Source organism: Pestalotiopsis fici, assembly GCF_000516985.1.
Source record: "Pestalotiopsis fici W106-1 unplaced genomic scaffold PFICI_Scf_4, whole genome shotgun sequence".
NCBI classification, from domain to species: domain Eukaryota; kingdom Fungi; phylum Ascomycota; class Sordariomycetes; order Amphisphaeriales; family Sporocadaceae; genus Pestalotiopsis; species Pestalotiopsis fici.
In genome coordinates, this window is record NW_006917094.1 from 171,687 (window position 1) to 188,464 (window position 16,778).

The 16,778-nt window shown below is 47.4% G+C and overlaps 5 protein-coding genes across 5 annotated transcripts; 2 read left to right on the forward strand and 3 right to left on the reverse strand.

Moving 5' to 3' along the window:
• Positions 1–481: 481 nt before the first annotated feature.
• On the reverse strand, positions 482–1,371 carry PFICI_06015 (uncharacterized protein; the record flags this gene model as incomplete). The annotated part of the gene is made up of 4 exons (XM_007834596.1): positions 482–741; positions 852–919; positions 989–1,211; positions 1,269–1,371. 4 exons carry the CDS (start codon positions 1,369–1,371, stop codon positions 482–484), a joined length of 654 nt encoding a protein of 217 aa, XP_007832787.1.
• Positions 1,372–1,621: 250 nt separating this feature from the next.
• Positions 1,622–2,043, reverse strand: PFICI_06016 (uncharacterized protein; the record flags this gene model as incomplete). The annotated part of the gene is made up of 2 exons (XM_007834597.1): positions 1,622–1,945; positions 1,999–2,043. 2 exons carry the CDS (start codon positions 2,041–2,043, stop codon positions 1,622–1,624), a joined length of 369 nt encoding a protein of 122 aa, XP_007832788.1.
• An 8,842-nt stretch (positions 2,044–10,885) lies between these two features.
• PFICI_06017 (uncharacterized protein) lies at positions 10,886–12,073 on the forward strand (the record flags this gene model as incomplete). The annotated part of the gene is made up of 3 exons (XM_007834598.1): positions 10,886–10,994; positions 11,050–11,200; positions 11,254–12,073. 3 exons carry the CDS (start codon positions 10,886–10,888, stop codon positions 12,071–12,073), a joined length of 1,080 nt encoding a protein of 359 aa, XP_007832789.1.
• A 381-nt stretch (positions 12,074–12,454) lies between these two features.
• On the forward strand, positions 12,455–14,059 carry PFICI_06018 (uncharacterized protein; the record flags this gene model as incomplete). The annotated part of the gene is made up of 3 exons (XM_007834599.1): positions 12,455–12,672; positions 12,727–13,514; positions 13,572–14,059. 3 exons carry the CDS (start codon positions 12,455–12,457, stop codon positions 14,057–14,059), a joined length of 1,494 nt encoding a protein of 497 aa, XP_007832790.1.
• Positions 14,060–14,486: 427 nt separating this feature from the next.
• PFICI_06019 (uncharacterized protein) lies at positions 14,487–15,490 on the reverse strand (the record flags this gene model as incomplete). The annotated part of the gene is made up of 3 exons (XM_007834600.1): positions 14,487–14,781; positions 14,842–15,085; positions 15,160–15,490. The coding sequence occupies 3 exons, from the start codon at positions 15,488–15,490 to the stop codon at positions 14,487–14,489; spliced, it is 870 nt and encodes a 289-aa protein (XP_007832791.1).
• Positions 15,491–16,778: the final 1,288 nt, after the last annotated feature.

Consider the following 16,778-nt stretch of genomic DNA (forward strand, 5'->3'; position numbering starts at 1 on the left):
CGATTATGGAAAGAAAGAAACACAAAGCAAATAGGCCGGGACAACCATCATTATGTAAGACCGTCAAGTGTATGCACCTCTTTTCCCGGGGATATTCATTGAATCCGAGTGCTTGGGTCGAAGGTGTGGCGGCTATGCAGTCAGCTTAGCGGTGATCCTGATCTAAGCATTATGTGCCGAGATCTAGCTAATTGCAGAGATTATATGTTCTGAATAATATGGCCCTAGCTTTCCATGACTCGAGGGTAACATCGATAGATAACACAAAAAAAGAGCCAATAATTATGTTTCTCTACATTGCAAACATGAGACTAGGTTAGAGTTGTTGCGTTTGATTACTACGAGACATGATGACGATGGAAATGCTCAGGTGGCAAACATCAATTGGTTTTGGCTAAGCCTGTGCAGCCTACTAGTCTCGGTGTGTGGCATTCCTCCTTTTTTTCCCCCCCCCCCTTATTTCTTGTGTTCCAACAGCACTTTAGGTCTTTCCTTCAAACGTCGCAATCTCTACTGTTGTCGACTTGGGGCCGGTCTCGGCAATGGGCAACACGTACTTGCGTTCGTGGCTATTGCGAGAACCACTGGATGCGGATTGGGGTCCTTTCGTCTTAGAGGCGAAAAAAGAGCCAATCCGAGCATATACAGGCTTCAGCAAGCTATGGAAGTTTGGGAGACATGCACAAATAATGCCGACGTAGAGCTCTAGTCCCGACCAGATGCCGACATCCACAAAGTCCGCTGGAAAGGAATGGACGGGTTAGTGAATTATGGAAGTGGGAAGGGGCGTAAATTGGTGTATCATGACACAGTATAGGCCATGTTGATCATGGGGAACAAAATGTACGCACCTGTCGGGTTCCGTGACAAAGTGAAACGGGTAATAGTCTTCAATCTATAGAGGCTGACTATAACGACACTAGATTCGCCCCATTCAAATTAGCTTCGTTTTCCATGGCTCCCACTAGACTTGCAAAAGTATACTCACAAAATTCCAAAGGTGAACATGACACCCGAGAGGAGCTTTTTTCGCAATGAAAACTTGAGTTTCATGATAAATGGCAGTGGGATCAGCATGACCCATATGTCAATGGCGATAACGACCAAGGCACCGGCCCAGAATATTCCATTGGTACTGATGCAGTGCCCTTCGTGCTCACCATCCCACGAAGTCCAAAAGTAACTGATCGGGGTACATCCAAAGAGGATGGCTAGATCAAAGGCGATACAACAAGCAATTATCGTGATGAAGGTATAGCGGATCAAACGCTTGGCCAAAGGGTCGCGGCCAAAGATGCGCTGGTAGAACAGTAAGATCGATAATCGGACGAGGTCGCGGCTCGTGATGTAGAGCACGAAAAGTGCGTACATTGCCTTGAGGTTGTATGTTATGTCATGGAAATTTACAGCCCAGATGTCGGTGCCTAAGCCATGTGACTTTACTGAGTCTGATGTTAGCGAATCTGTATTAGTGAATGGAAATATGCGATATTGAAAGAAAAAGAAGAAGAAAAAAAAAGGTTCTGTACAAGACCAGCCCAGTGCAGAGAACGCAATGCAGCCCATCTACGGGGATAGTCAGCTAGGTGCCCATTTCATTAAAGAAGCTGGTAGGAAAAGGTCAACGAACAAAAGACAGTGTAATTATGAAATCGTCCCACCACACGGGAAGCTTGGCTTGAATTCTTGCTGCTATGCGCAAGCCGAGGGAAATTGCCGAGAGAGTGATGAAGACGATGCCCGGAGTGATATAGGAGTGATCCACGTGCGGAGCGATACCACATGATGTACTTGTCAGGTTTTTGGTAAAAAGGCCTTCTCGAACAGTACAGCTCTCGGTGATGCAAGCGGTTGCTTTATTGTTGAGCTCTTCATCATGGCATACACATGTCGAGTTCGTAATGGCACAGGTAGATTCGTATATTGCCGTAACAAGGCAAGCTGTCTGCAGAAAATGTTAGAGCGCCATTGGAATCAAGTGAGTGATTGACCACATACGGCGCATTTCGGTAGAGCTGCTGCCAGGGCAGCAAGGTCCGACATCTTGATTGAACAGTAGACTAATACTAAGATATTCAGGTCACGCGTGAGTATTACTTTGGAAATCTACCCAACCTACTCAGGCATGTCTATATAATCAATGCCATTGTCGGTCTTGTCCCGTGTGATCACACTTCAGCTACGGCGTAAGTGCCCGATATTCATTCTTACACCCATCTTCCCCAGGAGCTGATGTGTGGCATCCATCGCGGGGGATCTGGGGCGTTTTTGGTGAGGCTGAACCTGTCTCCCGTCTTTGGATGTAACGCCGTTGCAGTGAGGTTTATTCGACATTGGCCCAAGTGGAACCCTTGCGAGGCACATACAGGCAATGACAGGCATGGTTGACCTATAGAGACAGGGCGCCTACGGGCGGGGTGCATGAAATTATTGGCTCAGCGCAGTGTTACCCATGTCACTATTGAGGGACACCATCTGAAAGTCTGCTGTGTGGCACCAGTGGATCAACAGATTGCTATGACGGGCCTTGCATAGATCGGATCCCGGATTACAGGCCAGCCCCCTTGCATTATTGGTACAATGCGTCTATTCTTGTTGTCATCACTATTTTTCTTTGCCTCATTGCTGTAGCTGTCGGGGTCTTGCCTGATGAGAAAAACACATTTGCCCCATTCATTCAGGTTGACTCTAGAGCCATTAGGTACATCCAGTACAATAACCAAGGCGAGGATCCTGGAACCAGCTCCGATGCCCTGAATGGCACCGATAATGCAAGCCCATCTTTTACCAACAACAAAGCTAGAATCCGGAATACGCCAAACGCCGCTGAATTATTACCTGCTGGTGAAACTAGATACATCACTTTTCACCAGACCAATGGTGGCGATCTCCCGCAGCGAGATGTGGAATGCACTGCCACTTACTATATCGGCGGTGATTCTGCTAACGCACATCCCATAACCACCCCAAGCCCCTTAACCAGCAGCATCTATGAGTACGTGGAGGTCACTCTATCTTGGGTGACGCCACATTGTGCTGAGTGAGAGGCTGATGATCCACAATACGTCAACATAGGCTCCAACACAATCACGATAATGCCGCCTGTTGGCACAACGAACAATGTGGCACCTACCACGCAGCTTACCTCAGATATAAACAACGATGGTCCCTTGCCAACTGCAAGAACGACATCGATACTGTCTACCGCTAAGTCGACAGCAAAATCAACAAACGGCGATCAGGCACCGGCGCATGTGGCTCGTGAACGTACAGCCAAAAGTATGAGCCAACTCTTCGAACCCTCACATTCGTTTATCTTGACAATATACGGCAAGATACTTGTACTCTGCTTTCTCTCCGGAGTCCTGGCCCTGGTCGTGGCCTATTATCGGAATAGAGCCGAAAATGGCTTCGAGTACTTTATGGATAGCGAGAGCCTTGGCGTCCGGCTTCTGTTTTCATGCATCGGTGTGATATTGACACTTTTATGGGCGTCAGTCTTCCAGTGTAAGTCATCCAAAAATTCCCTTTCAAGATACCAAGGTATAGAATGGTATTGCTAACTTTTTACTCTCAAAAAGGGTGTCGCTTGGGTCAGCCCTTTCAAAGTAGCCTGGAAGGGCAACTTCCACCCGGACAAGGCCCTGGAGCTGAGTTCGCCGACGAACCCATTTATTGGTCTATACCGTGTTATCTCAGGCAGTCATCCAGACCCATATCTCGGTATCGTGTCCCTTCTGGCGATATTAGCACATGCGCTACCCGCAGCTCTGGTTAATGTCCGTTATCGGATAATCACGACCTATTTAGCGCGTGCGGTATGTCTTTGGTTCGCTGTTGCTGTATTGGCTGGGATGATTTGCGCTATTCTGGGATCCTTTTACGTCGATTTCCCATATATGCCCATGGAACCAAGTACCATAGTCGGCGCCATGTATTATGCAACGACAGACAGAACGGCAGATAAATAAATTTCAGATTAGATAAGAATGAAGTAAGAACTTTAAGATAGACTGCTCGCAGTGTATTCAAACCTCCAGGGTTGTGCTTTGCTACGAACGAATGACTACCTAGGTAGTATTTCCCAATGGGTGGAGGAGATTAAGTCGTCGCTGATTTCTGCTCATTTCACTGAACAGGAACATTGGGTGAATGTAGACCTCTATATCGCAGAATCGACTAGCATAGACAATGGCGGTACCACGGCCGGTACGTCTCACATGACGGGACATTGAACTTATATATATACACCTATATAAAAGGATACTTATTCGTAACAAAATGGTTTCCAGAACTAATTATACATAATACATACAGGGGACCAGCCCTTCATCCGCCCTGGGGAACTGCATAACACCCTCATTGCCAATTTGGAAACTGCCATGTGTCGCCCCACAAGGGGACTCAGAAGAGACAAAAAGTCATGGGTGCTCCTAAAGGACGAGAAACCCAGGAGAGAACAAATGAGCAGTCACGGTGGCAGGCCGTGGCCACTTATTGGAGCGGCTCTGCATAAGCAACCGGCGAGGAGCAAATCTGAGATGAAATGTCTGTAGCTTCAATATTATCCTTCGCGGTGGCGGTCTTTTCCAATGGATCTTTATGTTTCTCCAAAATAAATGACTGCATGGCAAGACAAACAGAGCCAATCATAGCATTAGCCACGGATATAATATTGGCTGGTAGACACATCTCAGTGCCCGAACATGTATCTGTGAAACCAAACTGTTTTTATAAGCTTCCAAATGCGATAATGATGGGTAGTTCAAAGTTCATGGAGTGACCCCGAAGATTTTATAGAGAGGGCGCGTACTTACTGAGCCTGACGCTATAAATATAGCAATTGAACAAAATTCCAAGAAAATTGGCATGAATCGTTCCGAGAGCGTTTGTTCATAATTGGTCCAAAGGCGTTGTAGACCGTAAAAAGAAATTCCAAATCCATAGACTGAATCAAAATATCCGAGTACCTTTGTTGGTATGCCCCGGGCATCTTCCTTCGTCATGATGACTATCATCAAGACCACCTTGGCCGCGCAGGAACATAGCTGCGAAACAAAAAGATAACTTAATGTTAGATCGGCCTCGAAGTATAAGTGAATGAGTGAGGGGTCAAATACTAACTAACGTAAGACGAAGAGCGTATATAAAACGCTTAAGCAATAGTGCCATTATAAACGACCTGCGTAGTTCTGTTTTAATTCAGTCTTTTGCGCTGAAATGATATAATCGGTAAGATCTGGGGAAAGAAGCGTATTCCTTGAAAATATCAACCTTAGTGAGAGAAATTGTGGTCTAACTATTATAATATTATTGATTACGCCCAGCTATTATGATCATTGTTTATTCACTTCTGAAATGCCCAGGATATATCTTACCGCAATCTACTACTTTTCCCCTCCTATAGTTTGCATAAGACGAAACAACAATACTCAACTCAACCTACCAACATACTAAATGTGCAAGCGCAGCGTCTAATTTCCCTGGATGCAACGTATCAGGTTGCCAATAGGAGAGCGACCATAATGTGGTACAAAGATGAATGCATATCATGCATTATGGAATGCCAAGACATTTTCGGCCGTGCTGCAAGGCCAAGTGACACCTTCGGCGCGATTAGTTGGACCGTTTGCTGCACATGAAATATCGATTGACACCTAGGGTTGATCCGAGATGAAGGGCAACTTAGCGCTAGCCTCACTCTTATCCTCCAGAATGGCTACTACCTTCAGGGAGCGTGCCGTCTGTCCACCCTCACCATCCAATTGGAAGGTGGCCTTAGGTACGCTGCGATGTTGACATTTTATCAAGCTGTTATTGGATCATCCTCTGGCCCTGTTCATGCGCCGGCAAGACGATAAGTAAGGTTGATGAGGTGGTGCTCCGTATTCCAATGGATTGGAGGGGATGAATGTTTTCCGACACAAGGGGCAAGTACCTAATGATGCATGTACTGTGGTTTGCGGCGCATATTTTAGACCCTACCACGAACCGACGCAGGAGGGGAGGGGGACTGGGGCGCGGGTCGGTTCAACAGCTTAGCAGTGCCAAAACCGTTGCCAATTCGCACCCTTGAAGCGAAGTCGACTTCATGCAAGGCTGAAACTTACATTACCCATATGGCCACAGTAGCATGGACTCCAATCTTATCATTCAGAACTGCTTGGAGCATGTGGATTATGTTTACAGCGGTTTATCATCTTGGGCGAAGCCGAATGTCACAGGGTTAGGTGACATGGCCATGATAAACACAATTAAAGCAGTAATGACAGTGTCGCCAGGGAGGCCACTACACATTTCGAATATATTGGCAGACTGATTAGGCAATAATTATAGAAAATATATCATTTACTGGGCATATAAATATTCAAGAAGGCTTTAAACCAACAGTCAAAAAAAAGTAACGAGGTGAAGTGATTTCGTCCCTGCTGGATGTCCCATTGCATGGTTGATAATGCATACACCTACGCGCCGACAAGGACCAATCTTATTGCGTGTAATGCGGGTGTTATCTTATATGCCACGTTTCTGAAATGAGATACCCATGCCTGCTTGGATTAACAAAAAAAGAGAATTCATCAAGGATTTGTCCACGAATTCTTCTATAGATTAGTCATTGGCCGGAGTTTCTGAAGTAAAGGACGGCTATCGGCATGGCAGAGATCGAGTAGGGTAAATGCAAGGCACAGGGAGGTTCAGTACGAAGCAACGCTCACTGCAAGGTCGGTACAGGGTTGCCTTTTTTCAGTAGGGGACAGAATACATCTGGCTACTGCAGTCCTACCATTTGCCCGCAGGCTGACCAGCCCGGCCGGGCGACAAGACCCTTGTCGCCTCTGTCATCGTGTCCAATGGTATGTGTTTCTCACTCGTAGGTTGTTTCGCGATTGCTCCTGCATGGTGTATCGATTTGAGGTTTCCCATTTGTAGTGACACTGTAAAACCTCGTTCTGCCAGTGCAGGTCAGTGTAAGACTTGCAGTGTGTCTTGGAGCCCTCCATTCGAATAAGAAACCTGGGCGCTCTCCAATGTCAAAAAAAAAGTTGTCTAGGAACCGACTCTTCGAACGATCTTGATATTGACAAGGGTGTTATCAAGACCCATTGCTTGTTAGGTCTCGATAATCAAATCGCTGAGGAGGTAGTCATTGTCAGAGGTGGGGAAGTTCCTAGTCATGGAGAAGAGCTGCGAGGCCCTCTTCAATGAACCTATTGATGGCATTCGTGATCACCAGTTGAACCAGCACGCCCACTGATCTTGCACGCCCGCCATGGTGGAGTCATGGCGGATTTGCACCAAGAGTCGCTCGCTGCCTGTGCCATATGTTTCCTGGAATCGTATCTAGCTTCCAAAACAGATGTTTCTTCGCTAACCTCGAATATGATATGGTGCTTAGCATTGGATAAATTTATTTCATTCTTCCTTCCGTGCTTGTTATTTCATCCTTTTTTGTACATCCTACGAGGCCTAGCTCATTATAATCGGACTTGACCTCCATCAAAAGGAGTGAACCCTGAGTCTCATAGAGGCGAGTTTGATTGTGATTACGGAAATGGTGTAGTATTGTTCCCGATACTGATAAGACGTGCTGGCAAGCACGTATTGAGTGCCTCGGCTTGGCTTTGAACGTCTGTATCTCTGCCTATACGATGTGGTGCGCTGGAATCGAAACTCATTCGCCAAGATCTCAGCTTGACGCACGTCCGCTGCAATGACCTTTTCGTTTTCGGTAGGGGTTGTGCATATAGTTAATGCCGGCAAGGTGGAGTTAGGCTGGCGTATTATAGTAGGTGTCTAAACTTTTGCATCCCTGTTATATACCGCTAAGGCGCTATATCTTATTAGGTAGGAATCCCCCCTTTTCTTACAATCAAACATCAATGGGCTATTATGAAAAAGGAGATATATAAACTCCATCCTTGGCTCGAACACGCACTAGATACGGAAGAAACCTCTCGAGCACTAATAGAGACAGCGAAAGAAGCGTGGCATACGATACCACAATAGACACTCCGGAACCTTTCGGATTCTATGCCTCGACGCGTTAAAGATATCATCAAAGCGGACGGGTGGTATACAGATAACCATGAATACAGTATATGTAAGGGACGCATACCCTTGTGGAGTTGGATCAAACCGTACCTGCGGACCGCCTCACCCACAAATATTGCAAACCCCGTAATCCAAACAAGGGTGAAGGGCATCGCCAACCTTTATATATGACATCCCTTCTGGAAACGTGGTATCTGCTCCAAGGTATACGTTCAGATCGGCAATGGTCTCACATTTTCTTTGATTGCCTAAATTCTTTCTTGTGCTGCGCCTGCGCCGCCTTGCTCGCCTGTTACCTCAGCTCTCACATTGTATCTTGCACTGGCTCATGCGGTTGGCATTCTCTAGGCTTGCTAGCGCTAAAACTGCTCAATAAGACGCAGGCTACTGTCTGTCCCCTTTTGCAGTGGGTTCTTAGAAACAACATTTGCCATTGAAAAGCCTAGCCTCTCCATCAGCAGTGGTGTCCAAGCACCATCGCGGTTTTGGCAGTGTCCCTTGAGCTGTCCGCTATCTCTCGAAATCGATCTACTAGTGCCTTTACTGTATTCTTCCCATGCGACACACGCGACTGCATGTTATCAAGATCTCTCACGATTTTGATTGCTTGGATCTGGGTATTGAGCTTTGACAAATACTTCTCCTCCGCAAGGCGGGAAGATATATACTTGGCTTCCAAGGCTTGTGCCGTCCATGATCTCTTCTGGTGGCGTTTATGATCGTGTTTGTTAGTACAACCTATGAGCTTGAATTCCCAGCGCACCACCACCTTGATCAACACTTATTCCCAGCACTGATAGTAGGTATTCCGCCGCCCCTGTGCTTGGTGCCATTCACATCCATGAACTTTCCGGAAAGCCAATGCACTGCGATTCAAAGTCTGGGGCCGCTGTTGCAGTGGGTAATTATAGGACCATACCCGCTAAAGTGCCCACAATGACTCGCCTTAGCTAACGAGCAAGCAACCATTACTCTATAGAGACAGTGGGGAACCATGTTGGCGCCTGTGATCTTTCTGGGATTTACTTTATTTTATTCATTTCGCCAGTCGTGCCATTTTCGAATTTCTATCTTCCTAGCTCGGCAGTGGCAATATGCAATCCTTTGTGTCATTGCATACACAATTTGCAGATATTGATTGCAGTCGTACTTTGTTTTGAAACATGTCGGTCCTCAATCTGAGGACAAGCATCGTAAGCCATCCACCAAAGCTATTCGCTGATTCTAAAAGTTTCACATTATTGAAAGGCACATCATGTAGCATTCCTAGCTGGTAGAGTGCGCGTGCTAGCTATAACGTACCTAGTCGAATGCCCAATTATGCAAACTTTACTTCCTTGGAGGTCAAGCTTGCTGATCAGAGTCTCGGGGGCTCGCCGTCCTCCCGTGTGATCCGGGATAGGAGACGTGGGACATAGCCATGGTACACCCATAAAGCTCACAACTCACTCCTGGCTAACAGTATACAGGGGTTATTTCCCAGTGGTAGATGAGCCTGATGCTAATGCTGAGCTCTACGCATACCACTACATCGATCAATCACTACCGGATTCAAGGGCGCTCGTGCGTGTAAAGATTGTCGTGTTTGATTTAGAGCTTCGAATCCTTGGCATTGAAGTTCATGAACCCACCCCAGCACGGTTGGTCATAGATCATCGGCACGAGGGTTCCCGTGTTGAGCAATTTGACAATCTCATCTTTGTGAGTCTCCCTTTATCCTGATGATTTAAGCTCTTGCTATGTTCCAGACGATTTCCACGGGCGTCGCTAACGAGTCATAAAAACCTACATAACCTACATAGTTGAGCGGAATTGGCACCGCGCTTGATCAGACTATAGCACGTAGTACGTATTTGAAGAAACTGGCCTCCTGCTGTTCAATAAAGCTGAGAAAGGCTCTTGCAATACTGACAGAGTTCGGGGAGTAAAAGGGAAAACCAAGAGGAAAGGGGGGACCTAATTGTCAATCAACAAGAGTTTCGCATCCAGACATCGCTCACACATGCGCATTACAGGATGGCTATTTATATCGCGCCACGGTAAGTGATGAAATCATTGAGTTTATAATTTTCTTTCCCACATTTGTTGATCAATACGTACCAGTATCATTCTGCCACTTACAAGGGTCTATTGATGACATATCTCGAATCTCCTGACGTGCATTACTCAGAAGAAGCAGACTGCCGTTACAGCTGCGTGGAACATTCAATTAGAACGGGCACTTCTACGGTCTTTCTTCGGTCGTCATACGTTGGAAGAGCTCGAAATCTCGCTCAAGGCGAATTGCATTTCGATCAGTATTGTTTGACAGGATCGTGTACGACGTGTGCTCACCAACATTCGACAACAGCCGCAAACTCAGACCTACCAGCCGAAGCATGGTCGTACATTTATATGATGAGCCGTAATGAGCTCATTTGAATCGGGCTCGCGGGATGCAAGAACAAGTGTCGAGAAATCTGAATTTCGGTGATCCAATGACCTATCCCCCCGAAGCTTCACAATCATTCTGGGCCTCCCTTTCGCATCGCTGTTATTTCGGAAAATATGTCTTCGGATGATACACAGCCGGTAGTACAGTATTACACCTTTCTGTGATCTTCCATAACTAACTACAGTGACATAGTACAGGATTGTTATATGTTGAGAAAATGAGTCAAGTATATAATATACTATTGCTCTGACTTTGCTAAGAGAGAAATCATTCAGATTGTTCAAGGCCAACCCATTCTTTCCTCATCTTGATCTTTGTACCTAAAGGCACTTTCACTCTTTTGTAGGAAAATTTCGAGCAATTCTTATCCATACAATTATTGGCCATCAACACATCACCATGAGGCTGCTTAACTTTTGCTTCCCACTTCTGGCTTCGGTCAGCATTGCCTCGCCTGTGCTTGAGACGAACCTCGCACTAGCTGCTGCAAGCAGACACCTCACTACTCGTAAGCTGGCAATCATACGTACATAGTATCACGGCATTCTAACATTAGAACACAGCCGCAGTGGCAGACCAATCAGACTTGGACAACTTCAAGCTATACGCCAAATATGCTGGAGCTAGTTACTGCAATATTGGGAACCTGGGCGCTCCAACGTTTTGCAAGGGAAACCTTTGTCTGGACAATACTACAACTCTCGCCAGATTCACGTGAGTAGACGCATTCGAAAGCCGTACGTTGATTATTGACACAGAAACTCCAGAGGCGCCACCACCGACATTGCTGCTTATCTTTCTGTCAACTCGTACAGAAAGGAACTCGTAGTTGGAGTGAGGGGAAGCTACAACATCCGCAACTGGCTCGCCGACCTTCGCTTCCTCCAGGCCAGTTGTCCATATGGAGCCATGTGTCGCGTGCATCGCGGTTTCTGGCAGGCCTTTCAAGACATTACCGACGACAGCTTCTACGAAGCCCTCCGTGAATCCATCCACAACTACCCAGACTACAATGTCACGGTGACAGGCCACTCGCTGGGCGGTGCCGTCGCGTTGCTCCTGGGATCGTACATTCGTGAGGAGTTTGAGTCCGTCAATGTTGACATTTACACGTATGGTGCGCCGCGCGTCGGAAATGTTGTCTTTATGAACTACTTGCGCAATCAGCCCGGCAAGGAATACCGCATCACGCATTTTGACGACCAAGTCCCGCGCCTCCCGCCGGCGTCATACCTGGGCTACGCCCATAGCACACCCGAGTACTGGCTCCGGGACGGCCCCGCTAATCGGCTCATCTACACGCCCGAGGAGGTTATTGAGTGTACCGGCTACGTCAATATGGATTGCAGCGGTAGCGGCTACTGGCCGGGCGTGATATCTCACCTGTACTACTTTGTCAAGATGACCGAGTGTGGAGACGGTCATTCGCATGGTCACATGGATTTGGGAGATTTACCTCGTTTCGCTGAGACCACATGGAACAAGACTGGCTACGACAAGGATCTTCTAGAGCGCCTTGAGATGTTTGCACAAATGGATCAGCAGTATGCTGAGGTGGTGGCCGAGGTGTCGAACCCAACTTCATGAGTCAGGGGTCAGGTTTCCGACTATCCCTAGCCATGTCGCTCATAACCAATACCTTTATTTCAAGTGACCAGGTGTTGGGGTTTGGTCAGTTTTTATTGTACTACAATATCAAATTTAGTGAATGATAACGTTCGTATGACCTCGACTTGAACACCATTATGCTCACTCACATATCACGAATCGCAGATCCCTTGCCAAGATGCTTGTTAGAGTTTTCCGTAAGTGCATGGATCATGCCATAACGCTGTGGCGGCCAAGGTTGGATAGAAACCCCGCAGACAAAGTAAATAGCGGTATGCATGAAATAAGGTCGCTGACTCCTATCTGAACCACTCGCACAGCCTTCAAACCACCGCGAAGGAGTACGGGAGCAACACCACGATGTCTTCTCAAAACGTCTTATCTCATGTTTCGGAACCTATAGCAATTGCACCAGAAAAGCATCACCCTCGAGAGAGTCACGTCGTCGAGCATGGAGCACCGGAGCAGGAGACACTCGTAGACTTTGATGGTGAAGACGACTCGTCCAACCCAAAGAATTGGTCGCGCAAACGAAAATGGACTCTTGTTATAATTGTTTCTTTATTGGATTTTGCAGTGTAAGTTCTCACTTGGGTAAGAAGGAGTTAATCTCTCTAACCCCATGAACACAGTAACCTAGGTGTAATCATCAGTGCACCACTTGGGCCCCAGATCCTCGCCGAGTTCAAGGAAGAGGGGACCTCGTACTTGACACTAATTATCACAATATGGGAACTGGGTGAGATTCTCGGACCGCTGATTGTAGCGCCGCTATCCGAACTCTACGGGCGGTTCTACATATACCATGCCGGCACCATTCTTTTCATCTTGTTTTCGGCAGCTTGCGCTCTAAGTACAAACATCCACATGTTGGTAGCATTTCGATTCTTAAACGGCATGGCAGTGGTATCGACCGCTCTGAATCCGAGCACCGTCGGCGACTTGTTTCCAGTTGAGCAGCGCGGCAAAGCCATGGCAATAGTGGGATTGGCACCCATGCTAGGGCCCGTCGTTGGTCCAATTCTGGGGGGATACGTAGGTCAAGCGTTGGGGTGGAGGTGGTGCTTCTGGGTCATGACAATTCTATGCGGCCTCATTGAACTATGCTTTCTGCTGTCTCTGCGCGAGACGTATGTTGTTCAAATTTTGAAGAGCAAAGCCATACGCCTCAGAAAGGCAACGCACAACCCGAATTGGAGGTCCAGGTACGAAACCAACTACAGCGCGCTCAAGGTTGTCAGAGAGTCTTGTCTTAGACCTCTAGTTCTACTTTTTACCTCTCCCGCCTTGTTCCTGATATCATTATACCTTGGAATTGTCTATGGTTACATCTACCTGGTGGCGACCACCCTCACCAGCGTGTTTGAAAGCGTCTATGACTTTTCATCAAGCCAGGCTGGGCTCAGCTTCTTAGGGCTAGGTGAGTCACGATGCGCTTCTTTTGTCTAATAACAATACTCATCCATAAACTATTTAGGAATTGGCTGTGTGGTTGGCGTTTTCCTGTGCAGCGCCACTCTTGACATTTGGGTGCGTCGGCAATCAAAATCAGGCCAGGTACAGCCTGAGCAACGTCTACCACCCCTCATAGTTGGCGGCCTCATCTTACCAATGGCCCTGTTCTTCTATGGTTGGACAACCGAGTTTCACGTTCACTACATGGCGCCCATTATGGCAACAGGCATGATCGGCGTCGGTCTCGTGTCCACCACGATTCCTGTCCGGAGTTACTTGGTCGACGCTTTCGGGCTACATTCTGCCAGTGCAATTGCTGGTTCAGCTGCCTTTCGAAACCTCTGTGGCACCTTGATTCCACTCTCAGGACCACCTTTATACAGACGCCTCGGGCTGGGCTGGGGAAACTCCGTGCTAGGGTTCATTGCTCTGGCGACCATTCCAGTGCCTATATTTCTGATGAAATTTGGTCATCGTCTTAGGAGAAATAGTGAGCAAAAATATACCTAGCAGCTTTTGAAGCTCGGATCTTAGGAACCATCATCATCCAAGCGATGTATTGACTACTATCCTTGGTTCATAGACTTTGATCACCAACCGCCATATCGCCCAAAATATTCCAGATTCACAGCAAATCTGTTTTGGTGGGGTAGGCACAAAAAAGTGTTATTTAAATAGTGGTGATGAGAAGAAGAATATATACAAGAATTGACTCTAAGCGACAGCGCCTGTCGAGAGGTCCTTGTGATGTGGATCGTACACAGCCGCCGCGACAAGTAGCCCTAAGCATTCGACTAAACTTGCAAGCTTGCAAAGTGCCTTGACATAGCATACCCATTTGTCATAAAAAATTTCCTTAGCTCCCGTCGTAGCCAAGAAGCCCCAGAATACCCAGGTCAAGCTTCGCGACCAAGCTCAGCAAACATTTTGGGCATGTCTAGTGCTTCGAAGACTTGCATCCAGAGCTCGCGACAGCAGATGAGCTAACTGCGACCGAGCTGGTCGTGTCAGAGGAAGCTGCAACTGCAGAGGTCGACGAGGTAGAGGATGAGCTACCAAATACATCATCTCCGATGGGGGTAAGAGCAATGTCAGCCTCGATCTGGCTGGCGTCGTCGACCCAAAGGTTGAGGCCGTTGAAGAGCTCCATAGACTCAGTGTAGAGACCAGGAATCTGGTAAGTCGTGGAAGGAGTGCCGGAGCCGGAGCCAGAGACCTTGACTTGGGCGCAGCTAAGATGATTTGTGTCAGATGAGCTTTCATATTCGGAGCAGATATCCTGAGAAACTCACCTGTAGAAGAACTCGGCCTCATCGTTCTGAGCACCATGAAGACCAACATGCTCGGCGCGAACGAGGTACTCGCCGGCAGGGGTGTCTGCAGGAATCTGGAACTCAAATTGGGACATGCCATATGCGCACCAAGCGTCTTTGGTCAGGTCACCACTTTCGTCACAGAGAGTCACCTCGTAGATCTTGAACCAGTCACCATCACCCTCGTATTCCTGGACATTTCCAGTTGGCGCCTTGGACATGTCTATAGAGAAGAGACCAGTCAGCAATTATTCACTTATGTCTCATAATTTCTCGTTTCATAGTATATAAACGTACAAACTTGACCGGGTCCAGGGTGCGCAATGCTACCATCGTAGAAGAGCTTCATGGCAATGGTGTCACCCGCCGCAACATCGGCAACCTCAGTGTTGGCAGCATTGCTGAAAGATCCCAGGTTGCAGCGGAAATCGCTGTCACTGGGAGTGAGGTTGTCATAGGTGTTGGTGAACTTGGTCGGCATGTAGTTCTCGGTTCTGGTCGTCTGGCGAATGTACTGCCAGTCATCGGAAGCAACACCGTTCAGAACAAGCTTGCTGAAGATGTAGTGCGCATCAGCGACGCGTGCCAGCGCAGCAGCCATGGCAACGAAATTGGCGGAGTGCTTCATGATGGCGGAGTGAAACGAGAGTCTGTGAAGAAACGAATGATAAGAATAGACAAGTTAGCTACACCAGGTAGGTTTGAAGCAATGGGAATTGAAAGAGAGACGATGAATGTTCTGTGCCCGAATTGGATATCATGTTGTTGAATATCGAAGCTGAAATAGATATTTGTAGCCAGTGGCCATCATTGCCAGAGGTCATCATGATATCAAAAGTCTACTTGGCGATGTTTGAGATAAACTCTGCTCTAGAATGTTCCCGCAGTATTCTGAGTTGACTTGACTCCGTGAAATTTCGCAAGCATCAGGCATTTGCAACAGTTCATACTAGGCTAAGATCACAGGAGGAAGCAAAGTTTAAAAAATCTAATTACTACAGGAGAATTGAATTGAACTGCCGATGATGTCGAGCTACACGAGTTATACGAGTGATACGAACTTTTACGAGTTTTACCAGTTATGGAGCTACAGGGGACTTAATCCATGTATGGCTTGAAGGGGAGCCACTTTGAAGTTTCATATAAAGGATTGTCCCACGGTGTCGGAGGGGCATAGCGGCTATATATGCTCAAGCAGCCGCCCAACCGCCAGGACCTGGCACCTTGGCTTCGTATTCATCATTAATCTAAAGCTGGGGATTCGGAGAATTTTATCCCAAGACGTTTGAAAAGCTGATTAATATAGGTTCTAATTGGTTGGCAGATGAGTAAGTCCCGCTTCTTTACGCCATCTAGCCAAAGACACTGGCCGTTGTGGAACTTTCTTGGCATCTTGAATAGGTAATCGCATCATATGGAGGCTTCAGCCGCTGGAGATATCGGCTTGCCCAGACGTCTTCTCCTGCGCATTGCAGTCCTCAGTCTCCCCGGTCAACGCGCGTTGGGTGCGGACCCTGGAGCGTGGTGCGCGAGAACCGGGACCAGGGCATGGTCTTCCTCCGGCCCGCCGAACTCGGATAACCGGATTTCACCTATACCACGGGCCCGGATATCCACTTCACCGAGTCGCGATTAAACTGTGATCCCACGACGGGCTTTACTTTCGTTATTAATTAGATTCAACTCCAATGGTTCTATATTCATGAATCACCAAGTCGCTAATAAATTTCTGCTCATCCAGAACTACATGACAGCCAACCACAACGACGCCCGTGACGGAAACTTGGGACTGGTTGCTGGGTGTTGTGTATGTCTATCATGATCTGACATGGCCCACGGGTTCGATCTGAAACAGATATTAGGGGTCGGATTCGATGGCGGAGATTGCAATCAGCAGCAGCAGCAGCAGCACCTCC